This window comes from Pseudophryne corroboree, chromosome 1 (assembly GCF_028390025.1).
Source record: "Pseudophryne corroboree isolate aPseCor3 chromosome 1, aPseCor3.hap2, whole genome shotgun sequence".
Lineage (NCBI taxonomy): Eukaryota > Metazoa > Chordata > Amphibia > Anura > Myobatrachidae > Pseudophryne > Pseudophryne corroboree.
This window is the reverse complement of record NC_086444.1, coordinates 672,794,131-672,808,549: the sequence shown is the minus strand read 5'-3', so window position 1 is coordinate 672,808,549 and position 14,419 is coordinate 672,794,131. Positions and strand designations below refer to the sequence as shown.

Here is a 14,419-nt window from a genome sequence, read left to right as displayed (position 1 = left end):
GAAGGGGAAAAAGACTGCAGCAGACAGCCTCTTCCCACGAACAGAAGCCCTCCCCCGCTTCTGCCAAGTCCTCAGCATGACGCTGGGGCCTTACAAGCGGACTCAGGCACGGTGGGGGCCCGTCTCAAGAATTTCAGCGTGCAGTGGGCTCACTCGCAAGTGGACCCCTGGATCCTGCAGGTAGTATCTCAGGGGTACAAATTGGAATTCGAGACGTCTCCCCCTCGCCGGTTCCTGAAGTCTGCTTTACCAACGTCTCCCCCCGACAGGGAGGCGGTATTGGAAGCCATTCACAAGCTGTATTCCCAGCAAGTGATAATCAAGGTACCCCTCCTACAACAGGGAAAGGGGTATTATTCCACGCTGTTTGTGGTACCGAAGCCGGACGGCTCGGTGAGACCCATTTTAAATCTGAAATCCTTGAACACTTGCATAAAAAGGTTCAAGTTCAAGATGGAGTCACTCAGAGCAGTGATAGCGAACCTGGAAGAAGGGGACTATATGGTGTCTCTGGACATCAAGGATGCTTACCTCCATGTCCCAATTTGCCCTTCTCACCAAGGGTACCTCAGGTTTGTGGTACAGAACTGTCACTATCAGTTTCAGACGCTGCCGTTTGGATTGTCTACGGCACCCCGGGTCTTTACCAAGGTAATGGCCGAAATGATGATTCTTCTTCGAAGAAAAGGCGTCTTAATTATCCCTTACTTGGACGATCTCCTGATAAGGGCAAGGTCCAGAGAACAGTTAGAGGTCGGAGTAGCACTATCGCAAGTAGTACTACGACAGCACGGATGGATTCTAAATATTCCAAAATCGCAGCTGATTCCGACGACACGACTGCTGTTCCTAGGAATGATTCTGGACACAGTACAGAAAAAGGTGTTTCTCCCGGAAGAGAAAGCCAGGGAGTTATCCGACCTAGTCAGGAACCTCCTAAGACCAGGCCAAGTGTCAGTACATCAATGCACAAGGGTCCTGGGAAAGATGGTGGCTTCTTACGAAGCGATTCCATTCGGCAGATTCCACGCAAGAACTTTTCAGTGGGATCTGCTGGACAAATGGTCCGGATCGCATCTTCAAATGCATCAGCGGATAACCCTGTCTCCAAGGACAAGGGTGTCTCTCCTGTGGTGGTTACAGAGTGCTCATCTCCTAGAGGGCCGCAGATTCGGCATTCAGGATTGGGTCCTGGTGACCACGGATGCCAGCCTGAGAGGCTGGGGAGCAGTCACACAGGGAAGAAATTTCCAGGGCTTGTGGTCAAGCATGGAAACGTCACTTCACATAAATATCCTGGAACTAAGGGCCATTTACAATGCCCTAAGTCAGGCAAGACCTCTGCTTCAGGGTCAGCCGGTGTTGATCCAGTCGGACAACATCACGGCAGTCGCCCACGTAAACAGACAGGGCGGCACAAGAAGCAGGAGGGCAATGACGGAAGTGGCAAGGATTCTTCGCTGGGCGGAAAATCATGTGATAGCACTGTCAGCAGTGTTCATTCCGGGAGTGGACAACTGGGAAGCAGACTTCCTCAGCAGACACGATCTTCACCCGGGGGAGTGGGGACTTCACCCAGAAGTCTTCCACATGATTGTGAACCGTTGGGAAAAACCAAAGGTGGACATGATGGCGTCCCGCCTCAACAAAAAACTGGACAGATATTGCGCCAGGTCAAGGGACCCTCAGGCAATAGCTGTGGACGCTCTGGTAACACCGTGGGTGTACCAGTCAGTGTATGTGTTCCCTCCTCTTCCTCTCATACCAAAAGTACTGAGAATCATAAGAAGGAGAGGAGTAAAGACTATACTTGTGGCTCCGGATTGGCCAAGAAGGACTTGGTACCCGGAAATTCAAGAGATGCTCACGGAAGACCCGTGGCCTCTACCTCTAAGAAAGGACCTGCTCCAGCAGGGACCATGTCTGTTCCAAGACTTACCGCGGCTGCGTTTGACGGCATGGCGGTTGAACGCCGGATCCTGAAGGAAAAAGGCATTCCGGATGAAGTCATCCCTACCCTGATCAAAGCCAGGAAGGATGTAACCGTACAACATTATCACCGTATTTGGCGTAAATATGTTGCGTGGTGCGAGGCCAGGAAGGCCCCTACAGAGGAATTTCAACTGGGTCGATTCCTGCATTTCCTGCAAACAGGACTGTCTATGGGCCTCAAATTAGGGTCCATTAAGGTTCAAATTTCGGCCCTGTCAATATTCTTCCAAAAAGAACTAGCTTCTGTTCCTGAAGTTCAGACGTTTGTCAAGGGAGTACTGCATATACAGCCTCCTTTTGTGCCTCCAGTGGCACCTTGGGATCTCAATGTAGTTTTGGGTTTCCTAAAATCACATTGGTTTGAACCACTCACCACTGTGGACTTAAAATATCTCACATGGAAAGTGGTAATGCTGTTAGCCCTGGCTTCAGCCAGGCGTGTCTCAGAATTGGCGGCTTTATCCTATAAAAGCCCTTACCTAATTTTTCATACGGACAGGGCAGAATTGAGGACTTGTCCTCAATTTCTCCCTAAGGTGGTTTCAGCATTTCACTTAAACCAGCCTATTGTGGTGCCTGCGGCTACTAGGGACTTGGAGGATTCCAGGTTGCTGGACGTAGTCAGGGCCCTGAAAATATATGTTTCCAGGACGGCTGGAGTCAGAAAATCTGACTCGCTGTTTATCCTGTATGCACCCAACAAGCTGGGTGCTCCTGCTTCTAAGCAGATGATTGCTCGTTGGATTTGTAGTACAATTCAGCTTGCACATTCTGTGGCAGGCCTGCCACAGCCAAAATCTGTAAAAGCCCATTCCACACGGAAAGTGGGCTCATCTTGGGCGGCTGCCCGAGGGGTCTCGGCTTTACTACTTTGCCGAGCAGCTACTTGGTCAGGGGCAAACACGTTTGCTAAATTCTACAAATTTGATACCCTGGCTGAGGAGGACCTGGAGTTCTCTCATTCGGTGCTGCAGAGTCATCCGCACTCTCCCGCCCGTTTGGGAGCTTTGGTATAATCCCCATGGTCCTTTTGGAGTCCCCAGCATCCACTAGGACGTTAGAGAAAATAAGAATTTACTTACCGATAATTCTATTTCTCATAGTCCGTAGTGGATGCTGGGCGCCCATCCCAAGTGCGGATTGTCTGCATTACTTGTACATAGTTATTGTTACAAAAATCGGGTTATTGTTGTTGTGAGCCATCTTTTCAGAGGCTCCTTCGGTTATCATGCTGTTAACTGGGTTCAGATCACAAGTTGTACGGTGTGATTGGTGTGGCTGGTATGAGTCTTACCCGGGATTCAAAATCCTTCCTTATTGTGTACGCTCGTCCGGGCACAGTATCCTAACTGAGGCTTGGAGGAGGGTCATAGGGGGAGGAGCCAGTGCACACCAGGTAGTCCTAAAGCTTTTTACTTTTGTGCCCAGTCTCCTGCGGAGCCGCTATTCCCCATGGTCCTTTCGGAGTCCCCAGCATCCACTATGAGAAATAGAATTATCGGTAAGTAAATTCTTATTTTATGCTGGAAAGCCTAATACTTGAAGGATTTAAGTACTGTATTGGAGGTTGGAGCCATAGAACTCTGAGGAAATCCGGGAGTGGAGACCTACTGTATGGCAAAGATGGTACAGCCAGAACGTTGTACATTCCCCTGTAATAAAGTGACATCAAACAGAGATGGTGTCTATTCCACTAGAGTCGGATACGTTTATAACAGGCAGCATGGAGCTCTAATGTAGCCAGCCAGCATACATATTCAGGGGACATTGCCTATACAGTGGATGGGAATAGCCTAGCCAGTGTTTGTGCTTCACATGAAACACCGTACCACTATTTCTGCTGATTTGATGTCAGGAATATAGCTTTACTACATATTTAACCTTTCTCTTACGTCCTAGAGGATGCTGGGGACTCCGTAAGGACCATGGGGTATAGACGGGCTCCGCAGGAGATAGGGCACCTAAAAAGAACTTTGACTATGGGTGTGCACTGGCTCCTCCCTCTATGCCCCTCCTCCAGACCTCAGTTAGATCTTGTGCCCAGAGGAGAATGGGTGCACTGCAGAGAGCTCTCCAGAGTCTTCTGTGGAAAAATAATTTTGTTAGGTTTTTTATTTTCAGGGAGTCCTGTTGGCAACAGGCTCCCTGCATCGTGGGACCGAGGAGAGAGAAGCAGAGCTGGCTTGTAAAGTTGGGCACTGCTTCTAGGCTACTGGACACCATTAGCTCCAGAGGGAGTCGGAACACAGGTCTCACCTGGGGTTCGTCCCGGAGCCGCGCCGCCGTCCTCTTCACAGATGCCGAAGATAGAAGCTGGGTGAGTATTAAGGAAAAGACTTCAGGCGGCAGAAGACATCAGATCTTCATGAGGTAAGCGCGCAGCGGTAAGCTGCGCGCCATAGCTCCCAGTCACACACACAAAGCAGGCACTGAAGGGTGCAGGGCGCAGGGGGGGGGGCGCCCTGGGCAGCAATAAACCTCGATTTGGCCATAAATACGAGGGATTAGGCTGTGGGACAGTAAATCCGCGGACCCCCGCCATTTTATTAGTATATAATGAAGGGACCGAAGCCTGCCGTCGGGTGGGCAGGGCTTGATCCTCAGCACTAACCAGTGCCATTTTCTCCACAGAGGCTGCATGAGAAAACGCTGGCTCCCTGTTCTCTCCCCTGCTGAGCTTCACAAGTTGGAAAAAGGAGGAGGGGGGCACTTTGGCGACGCAGTGAGTGGAGATTACAATTATAAACATATAATAGCGCTATCTGGTCATATATTCCAGTGTTTTTAAGCGCTGGGTGTGTACTGGCATACTCTATCTCTCTGTCTCTCCTAAGGGCCTGGTTGGGGTTTTGTCCCCTTATAGGTAACTCCCTGTGTGTGTGGGGTGTCGGTGCGTGTGTCGACATGTCTGAGGCGGAAGGCTTCTCCAAGGAGGAGGTGGAGCAAATGAGTGGTGTGTCCCCGTCGGTTGTGCCGACTCCAGATTGGATGGACATGTGGCATACGTTGCATGCAAGTGTGGCATCTTTACATAAAAGGCTTGATAAGGCTGGTTTAGGGGGTACATCAGGCGGTCAATCCTCAGATTGGACCGACTCACAGGGCCCGTCGGGGTCTCAAAAGCGTCCCTTAACACAAGACACTACTACCGACACGGATTCTGATTCCAGTGTCGACTATGACGAAGTAAAATTGCACCCTAAGGTGACTAAAACTATTCAGTGTATGGTTGTGGCAATAAGGGATGTGTTGCATATTGTGGATGAACCCTCCGTCCCCGACACAAGGGTACACATGTTTAAGGAAATGAAACAGATTATAAATTTTCCCACATCTCACGAATTAAATTAGTTCTTTGGAAAAGCTTGGGAGACTCCGGATAAGAGACCGCAGATCCCCAAAATAATTTTTATGGCATACCCTTTCCCTAAGCAGGACAGGGAGATTTGGGAATTACCCCCCACTGTGGACAAGGCCCTGACGCGCTTATCCAAGAAAATGGCGCTACCGTCTCCTGACACAGCGGCCCTTAAAGACCCAGCAGATCGCAGGCAAGAAACTATCTTAAAGGGTATTTATTCTCATACGAGTGCTGTGCTAAGACTGACGATTGCGTCGGCATGGGTGTGTAGCGCAATTGCAGCTTGGACAGATGAGCTGACAGATCAATTTGATACTATGGATAAGGATACTATATTCCTAACTCTAGCCCATATAAAAGACGCAGTCTTATTTATGAGGGATGCTCTAAAAGGGACATTGGATTGCTAGCTTCTAGGGCCAATGCCATGTCTATCTCAGCGAGAAGATCCTTATGGACTCGCCAATGGACGGGTGATGCGGATTCCAAGAAACATATGGAAGTACTACCCTATAAGGGGGATGTATTGTTTGGGGATGGGCTGACGGACCTGGTTTCCACAGCTACAGCAGGTAAATCAAATTTTTTACCATATATTCCCCAACAGCAAAAGAAAGTAACACCCTATCAGATGCAGTCCTTTCGGTCGCAAAAGTCCAAAAGAGGTCGGGGATCCTCTTTCCTCGCCAGAGGTAAGGGCAGAGGCAAGAGAGCACCTGCTTCAGCAGGTGCCCAGGAACAAAAGTCCTCCCCGGCTGCACCAAAACCCACAGCATGACGCTGGGGCTCCCCTGAGGGAGTCCGCACCGGTGGGGGCACGTCTTCGACTTTTCAGTCAGGCCTGGGTCAGTTCGGACCTGAATCCCTGGGTGTTGGAAATAGTTTCCCAGGGTTACAAATTGGAATTCGAGGAGGTGCCCCCGCGACGATTTTTCAAATCGGCCCTACCAGCTTCCACATCGGACAGGGATGTAGTGTTAGCTGCAATTCAAACGCCGTGTATACAGCAAGTGATAATCAAGGTTCCCCTGCACCAGCAGGGAAAAGGTTACTACTCAACCCTATTTGTGGTCCCGAAACCGGACGGTTCGGTCAGACCGATTTTTAATCTGAAATCCCTAAACTTGTACATTAAAAAGATTCAAATTCAAAATGGAATCACTCAGGGCGATAATAGCCAACATGGAGGAGGGGGAGTTTATGGTGTCTCTGGACATAAAGGATGCGTATCTTCATGTCCCCATATATGCCCCCCATCAGGAATACCTGAGATTCGCTGTACAGGATTGTCATTACCAATTTCAGACGTTGCCGTTTGGACTTTCCACGGCCCCGAGGATTTTCACCAAGATAATGGCGGAAATGATGGTGGTCCTGCGCAAGCATGGGGTCACAATTATCCCATACTTGGACGATCTCCTGATAAAAGCGAGATCAAGAGAGAAATTGCTGAGCAGTGTGGCGCTCTCTCTGAGAGTGCTCCAGCAACACGGTTGGATTCTAAATCTACCGAAGTCACAGTTGATTCCGACAACTCGACTACCGTTCCTAGGTATGATACTGGATACAGAACAAATGAAGGTCTTCCTCCCAATAGAGAGAGCCCAAGACATCCAGAACATGGTCAGAGACCTGCTAAAACCGAAAAGGGTGTCAGTTCACCAATGCACTCGAGTTCTGGGGAAAATGGTGGCGGCCTATGAGGCCATTCCCTTCGGAAGGTTCCATGCAAGGACTTTTCAATGGGACCTTCTAGACAAGTGGTCCGTGTCCCATCTGCATTTACATCGGAAAATAACTCTGTCCCCAGGAACCAGAGTGTCCCTCCTGTGGTGGTTGCAAAGTGCTCACCTGCTGGAGGGGTGCAGGTTCGGGATTCAGGACTGGATCCTGGTTACCACGGACGCGAGCCTCCGAGGATGGTGAGCGGTCACACAGGGAAGGACTTTTCAGGGTCTTTGGTCAGACAAGGAGTCCTGTCTACACATCAATGTGTTGGAACTCAGGGCCATTTACAACGGGATTTGACAAGCGGAGAGTTTTCTTCGAAACCTTCCGGTTCTGATTCAATCAGACAATGTCACAGCAGTGGCTCATGTGAACCGCCAAGGCGGGACAAGAAGCAGAGTCGCGATGGCAGAAGCCACAAGGATCCTTCGCTGGGCGGAAAATCATGTAAGCGCTCTGTCGGCTGTCTTCATTCCGGGAGTGGACAACTGGGAAGCAGACTTCCTCAGCAGACACGATCTCCATCCAGGAGAGTGGGGACTTCATCAAGAAGTCTTTGCAGACGTAACACGTCTTTGGGGAACTCCTCAAATAGACATGATGGCGTCACGCCTCAACAAAAAACTTCAGAGGTATTGCGCCAGGTCTCGGGACCCTCAGGCAGTAGCAGTAGACGCACTGGTAACACCGTGGGTGTTCGACTCGGTCTACGTGTTCCCTCCTCTTCCTCTCATCACGAAAGTGTTGAGGATCATAAGACGAAGAAGAGTACAGACGATACTCGTTGTCCCAGACTGGCCTCGAAGGGCTTGGTACTCGGATCTACAAGAGATGCTCACAGGAGACCCCTGGCCTCTTCCTCTGAGGGAAGACCTGTTGCAGCAGGGGCCCTGTGTATTTCAAGACTTACCGCGGTTACGTTTGACGGCATGGCGGTTGAACGCCGAATCCTAGCAAAAAAGGGGATTCCAGAAGAGGTCATCCCTACTTTAATAAAGGCTAGGAAGGAGGTGACGATAAAACATTATCACCGTATCTGGCGAAAGTATGTGTCGTGGTGTGAGACCAAGAATGCACCTACGGAAGATTTTCATTTGGGTCGTCTTCTCCACTTCCTACAGACAGGAGTGGATATGGGCCTGAAATTAGGCTCGGTTAAAGTACAGATTTCGGCCCTCTCGATGTTCTTTCAGAAGGAATTGGCTTCTCTTCCAGAAGTCTAGACGTTTGTAAAGGGAGTGCTGCACATACAGCCCCCTTTTGTGCCTCCAGTGGCACCATGGGACCTGAACGTGGTGTTGCAGTTCCTAAAATCACACTGGTTTGAACCGCTTAACAAGGTTGAGTTGAAATTTCTTACCTGGAAGGTGGTCATGTTGTTGGCCTTAGCATCAGCAAGGCGAGTGTCAGAATTGGCGGCTCTATCACACATGAGCCCCTACTTGATTTTTCATGTGGATCGAGCTGAATTGAGGACACGTCCGCAATTTTTGCCTAAAGTGGTTTCGTTGTTCCATATGAATCAACCTATTGTGGTGCCTGTGGCTACTGGTGACCTGGAGGATTCCAGATCCCTGGACGTAGTCAGGGCCTTAAAAATGTATCTAGCCAGGACGGCTAAAATTAGGAAAACAGAGGCTCTGTTTGTCCTGTATGCGGCCAATAAGATTGGCGCGCCTGCTTCAAAGCAGACTATTGCTCGCTGGATCTGTAATACGATTCAGCAGGCTCACTCTACGGCTGGATTGCCGGTACCAAATTCGGTTAAGGCCCATTCCACTAGGAAGGTGGGCTCTTCTTGGGTGGCTGCCCGAGGCGTCTCGGCTTTACAACTTTGCCGAGCGGCGACGTGGTCGGGATCAAACACTTTTGCTAAATTCTACAAGTTTGATACCCTGGCTGATGAGGACCTAGCGTTTGCTCAGTCGGTGCTGCAGAGTCATCCGCACTCTCCCGCCCGATTGGATGCTTTGGTATAAACCCCATGGTCCTTACGGAGTCCCCAGCATTTTCTAGGACGTAAGAGAAAATAAGATTTTAAACCTACCGGTAAATCTATTTCTCCTAGTCCGTAGAGGATGCTGGGCGCCCGTCCCAGTGCGGAAACTCTGCAAGACTTGTATATAGTTGTTGCTTACATAAGGGTTATGTTACAGTTGACATCAGTCTTGGACCGTTACTGTTGTTTTTTGTTCATACTGTTAACTGGTTATGTAGGTTCCAGGTTACATGGTATGATTGGTGTGGGCTGGTGTGAATCTTGCCCTTGGATTGCTAAATCCTGCCTTGTATTGTCCATCTCCTCTGGGCACAGTTCTCTAACTGAGGTCTGGAGGAGGGGCATAGAGGTAGGAGCCAGTGCACACCCATAGTCAAAGTTCTTTTTAGGTGCCCTATCTCCTGCGGAGCCCGTCTATACCCCATGGTCCTTACGGAGTCCTCAGCATCCTCTACGGACTAGGAGAAATAGATTTACCGGTAGGTTTAAAATCTTATTTTTATTCTTGCCAATGATCTGCTAGAGAAAAGAAAACTAAAACAATGACTGAAGAGAGCTTATGAGGATAGTTACTAGTTGGAATTCCCCTGCTCTGCAGTTTCTAATTGTAATGCCTTGTTCAGCAGTAATTTTCGTTTCGAAATCTTTGTGACACACACTGTATACTATGTTTCCTGCTTTGTGGGTCCATTTTTACATCTCTGCAACAATTTAGAAGCTGGATTACAGGAGAATAGCTGTATGATGCATTGATCTCATCTGTGCTAAGTGCATGCAGAATAAGCCGTTTAGGAGTGTCTTTCTTAGGACACCCGTGTAACTTTCTCCTGAGTTGCACTGTTTAAATTGCAGGGAGTGTTCCTCCTAGCCCGTGTATGTGTGTACCTGGCCGCAGCCAGGGTCCAGCCGGCGCCTGCGCAGAACGCTTGTTTTGCAGAAGGAAACTTGGAGCTCTCCTGGAATCGCCACCCCCAGTTTGTTCTCTTGCCGCACCCCTTATTGGCTACGCCACATTTGTTGTTGCTTTGGTAATCACGCCCACAAAACATTTACATATAAAGGTGTCTGGCGTGGAGAGTGGAGACAGGGTAGCAGGAGTTCAGGGAGTCTGGCTGCTGAGTTGCCTGTGGAGACTGTAGCTTAGATCTCTGAACCCTGCTTGTGAGATACTTAGCTGTAGACAGCGGCATCTTGCGTTCCTGTAACCCGCCTTGCTGTGTAGACTTGTGCATCGCAGGCGATAAGTGCTGAGAAGAATAGGCAGGATGATCTTTGACAAAGTGAAAAAGTTCTGTGTTGCCATTGACTCCCCGGACGCGGACACTTCGCCTGTGTTCAGCAGCGGGGACACGGTGACCGGGAAGGTGCATCTGGAGCTGCTCGCTGACACCAAGGTTGAGTCGGTGAAACTGCACGCCGGGGGCTACGCTAAGGTGCACTGGACCGAATCCCGCAGTGCGGGCTCCAGCACGGCTTACACCCAGAACTACAGCGATGAGGTGGAGTACGTCAACCTGCGGGAGAACTTGTTGGGGACAGGTGAGGATAGCTTCCCTCTCACTAGTGCACTGCTTTGAGGAGCTAGACTTCCTCCTTACTGTGTGTGACTACTTTCCTTTACACCAGATATTGTTATGTATTTAATAATAATCTGTATCTCGTTTAATAGAGGGTTCTTATTCTGCATATCTGTTTATTGTACGAAGATCTGGTTTAATAGGGCGAATTTAGGGTAGTTTGAAAAGTAACTGCAACTTCTGTTGACGCTTCTTATTGTACTTGCTGCAAATGTAACACAGATCTAAGATGTAAACACCCCACCCGTGACTGGTAAACTGCTGTGGCTTGTGGAAAAGCAGCTTCCAGACTTGGCCGCGGTCCCCTCAAAGCCTCCCTAACCCTTTTACACTGCAGCATTTTCCTAGCTTATGTCCTGGTCTGATCCTAGCCCTTTACTATTTTTGGATTTGTCTGACACTTGTGTGTTTTTTTGTTTGTTTTCTTATCTTGGTAACGTGCTCTAGCAGTCCGTGGATCAAATTTATACATGCATCTTTTGCAATGCATCAGTCTATTGTGTATATCAAAAGTGCAACAAATAAAAACTCACAAAAAGCTATGGTAGGTGTTGAGCATCTGCATAAATGTATGGTTTTGTGTGTCCTGTAGGATACATGGGGGTGTGTGTGTATCCCTTTTCTTATATGTTTAATTGCTGCTGATAAGTGAGGTGTGTGTGTGTGTGGACTGAAAAATGTAATACAGTGCTTTACGCACTACCACAATGAAGTTTAAAATTGCTGTATGTAACTTCAAATTCAAGTTAACGGTGTGTGACATTCTAAATGCTTGCACCAAATGAGATCATTAACCTGCGCTTGACTTGCTTTGAACACTTTAAACTGCGCTGGCTCATACAACATGTGTGGTGAAAATCTCAATTGGAGCGTTTTGTAAATTCAATAGGGCATGGTCAAGGAGATTTTGACTTTAAAAAGTCACCAGTTTCACACACACTCTCTCTCTCTCTCTCTCTCTCTCTCTCTCTCTCTCTCTCTCTCTCTCTCTCTCTCTCTCTCTCTCTCTCTCTCATAGTGTATGTAAACTCAATGTGGATTATGCAAGCATTACATTTTGCATGCTTTGTGTGTATCTTGTTACTTTTTAAGTGGTACTATTGCAGTGCAGTAGTTTTGATAATGTGGTTTCCTGTAACTCATTGTAAAGCACTTTTGAGCCATTTAAACGCCATACACACATGACTAAACCACAAGTTTAAAGGTACAATCTAAACACCCATTTTTAAACAGGAAGTGCACCATGAAGCTGAAATAAACTGCACTTGAGTCAGGAAATGCTGCAAGAGCTAATTCTTATTTACATTTATTTTTTTTCTTCCATGCAGACAACGGGACTCTTAATATTCTGCCAGCAGGAAGGCACGAGTTTCCCTTCACGTTTCAGTTGCCTGAGTAAGTATACATTTATAGTCTGTAGGAAGCCACAGCACTATTATACAATTGGTTACTATCGGGTGTTACTTTTGTACTGGTTTGAACCAGATTATTAAATTCTTCAGTGTTTCAGAAGTTGCATGTACAAATAAGTAAATTGACGTTCTGACTGTAGCAGGATTTATAGTCTATTATGGCTGGAATAGGATTGCTTGGACTTTGTTCTACTATGGCTAATTTCACCAACAAAATGCTGACATTTTTAGCAGTGAAAGAGCTTTTCATCAAACTACCAGCTGTCATTCTTATATAGACAGTCATGGAATAAAGTTATTTTGCACGAACATTTTTATAGTTCTTCGAGTAGACAAAAATCATCTAAATAACACTGGTTTGTTTTATAGGACCTTGGTGACCTCCTTTGAAGGCAAGCATGGATCCGTTCGCTACTGGGTTAAAGCAAAGCTGCACCGCCCGTGGTCCACAGTTAAAAAAACCAAGAAGGAGTTTACGGTGATTGAACCTATTGATATCAACACGCCAGATCTGTTGGTAAGATGCGTGACGTTTTTTACAGCAAATTGGATTGGAGTTTCTCGCTTATCTGAGTTGCGTGTTTTTGTTTGTTTTTTGCTAATACAATGCATACACATTGATAAGTGAACTGACTCAATGAACAGTGGAGCAAGAATCTGTAGTTTTGAGTGCTTAATCTGGCCCCACATGCAATAGTTTTGCCAAACCGTTTTGTAATTTTATGGGCAAGATTTATCAAAGTTTGGAGAGTGATTAAATAGGAGGAAAGGGGATGAAATCCACACAAGACACTTCTATGTTTTAATCCGCCAGAGGTGGCTTGCATGGAGCATAACTTGAAAATTCTGAACGTTGTGGTAATATAGTTAGTGGTGCTCATATATAGGATATCTTGAAGACCAAAAAAGAAGGCTCTTTGTTAGGGACACTCTCTCTAAATTTTTTATTTTGTAATGGTGATAAGTTTTAACGATTACGTTTTTATTAATACATCATTTAAAATAATGTGTGAAAAAAGATATATACCCTAACACAGAGTTGCCTTTTTCTGTCTCCCAAGAGAAAAATACCAGCCAATCTGCTTCTAACTGTCATTTTACAGGCTGTGTTTGAAAATTGACAGGAGTTGATTGGTTGGTACTTGATCACTTTCAAATATTATTGGCATAGGAACACTGGATTAGTTGTGTCATCGCTTGGAGAGTATAAAATGGAGAGTGAAAACGTGCCAGCCAATCGGCTCCTAACTGCCATTTTTCAAACACATCCTGTAACACGGCAGTTGGGAGCTGATTGTCTCTTTCTTTCTCCATTTCATCACTCTCCAAGCAATGACGCATCTAGCACCATGTGAAAGTTATTGTTTTGCTTGGACCCCCCCCCCCCCCCCCCCCAAAAAAAAAAAAAAAGCTGCGTCCTACACAGGAATGCACATAAATCCAGATGCCAGACATTGCCCTGTGTTTGTGTGTTACTCAAACACGACACTGTTTTGATTGTAGAATAACTGAATATTTGGGCATATATTAGCTAAAGTGCAGGTTTACAAAAGTGGAGATGTTGCCCATAGCAACCAATCACATTCTACTGATCATTTATCTTGCACCTTCTAGTAGATAATAAATACAATCTGATTTGATTTTTGTTACCAAGTTGATATTAGATTTGGCTGTTGTCTGGTGCATATGAGATGGTCATAAACTTATAAAGGCTCAGGAAATGCGTCAAATCTTCTAAAGGGGACACGTTGCCTATAGAAACTATTCTAGCTTATTTGGTTACAAACATGGTGAGTAGAGATCAATACGTTTTTGTTTTTTGTCTCTAGTCTCCACAGGCTGGTACCAAGGAGAAGGTTGCACATGCCTGGTACTGCAACCTGGGACAAGTTTCTGTTACTGCTAAGATCGACCGCAAAGGGTACACTCCAGGTGAGTCGGATTATTTTGGATTCTATGTCATTTAATAATGTGGTTATTAATAGTACATCACTTATAGGTAAAATACATTTGTCCATCTAAAAATGGTACTTCAAGGGGACTATGTCTGTTGTCAGTCACCATTTGAAATTTAACATCAAGCGCAAATAACTGAAAAGAGAGTGAATAACAACTTCATTTCTAAACAGTCTCTGCAGAAGCTTCCCTCTATGGAGCTATGGAACTCTTTGGGGCTATAGGACTGTTAGCACCTTGTTCCTGACTGCAGCTGAAGAAAGCTACTATTTTTCTTTAAAGCTGCAGGGTCTCCGCCTTCGTGATCTAGAAGCTCCTGCTCCAAGCAGGTGAAGTGCAGGCTTCTCTCATCTACTTCGCTCCCCCTTGACAACCAGAGCAAAATGTTTGTTGA

The 14,419-nt window shown here is 46.9% G+C and overlaps 1 protein-coding gene across 2 annotated transcripts in view; it reads left to right on the top strand.

Annotated features, from left to right (window-relative positions):
* The window catches only part of LOC134906550 (arrestin domain-containing protein 2-like), a 135,099-nt gene extending 121,048 nt beyond the window's left edge, over positions 1-14,051 (top strand). The window contains exons 1-4 of one of the 2 annotated variants that reach the window (XM_063914723.1): positions 10,146-10,619; positions 11,986-12,052; positions 12,439-12,586; positions 13,899-14,051. In XM_063914723.1, coding sequence (XP_063770793.1) covers positions 10,346-10,619; positions 11,986-12,052; positions 12,439-12,586; positions 13,899-14,036 — 627 coding nt within the window. In that variant the 5' untranslated portion in view covers positions 10,146-10,345 and the 3' untranslated portion in view covers positions 14,037-14,051. Of the gene's footprint in view, positions 1-10,145; positions 10,620-11,985; positions 12,053-12,438; positions 12,587-13,898 lie in introns of those variants that run through there. The other variant, XM_063914724.1, reaches the window with a different exon arrangement.
* The last annotated feature ends 368 nt before the right edge of the window (positions 14,052-14,419 follow it).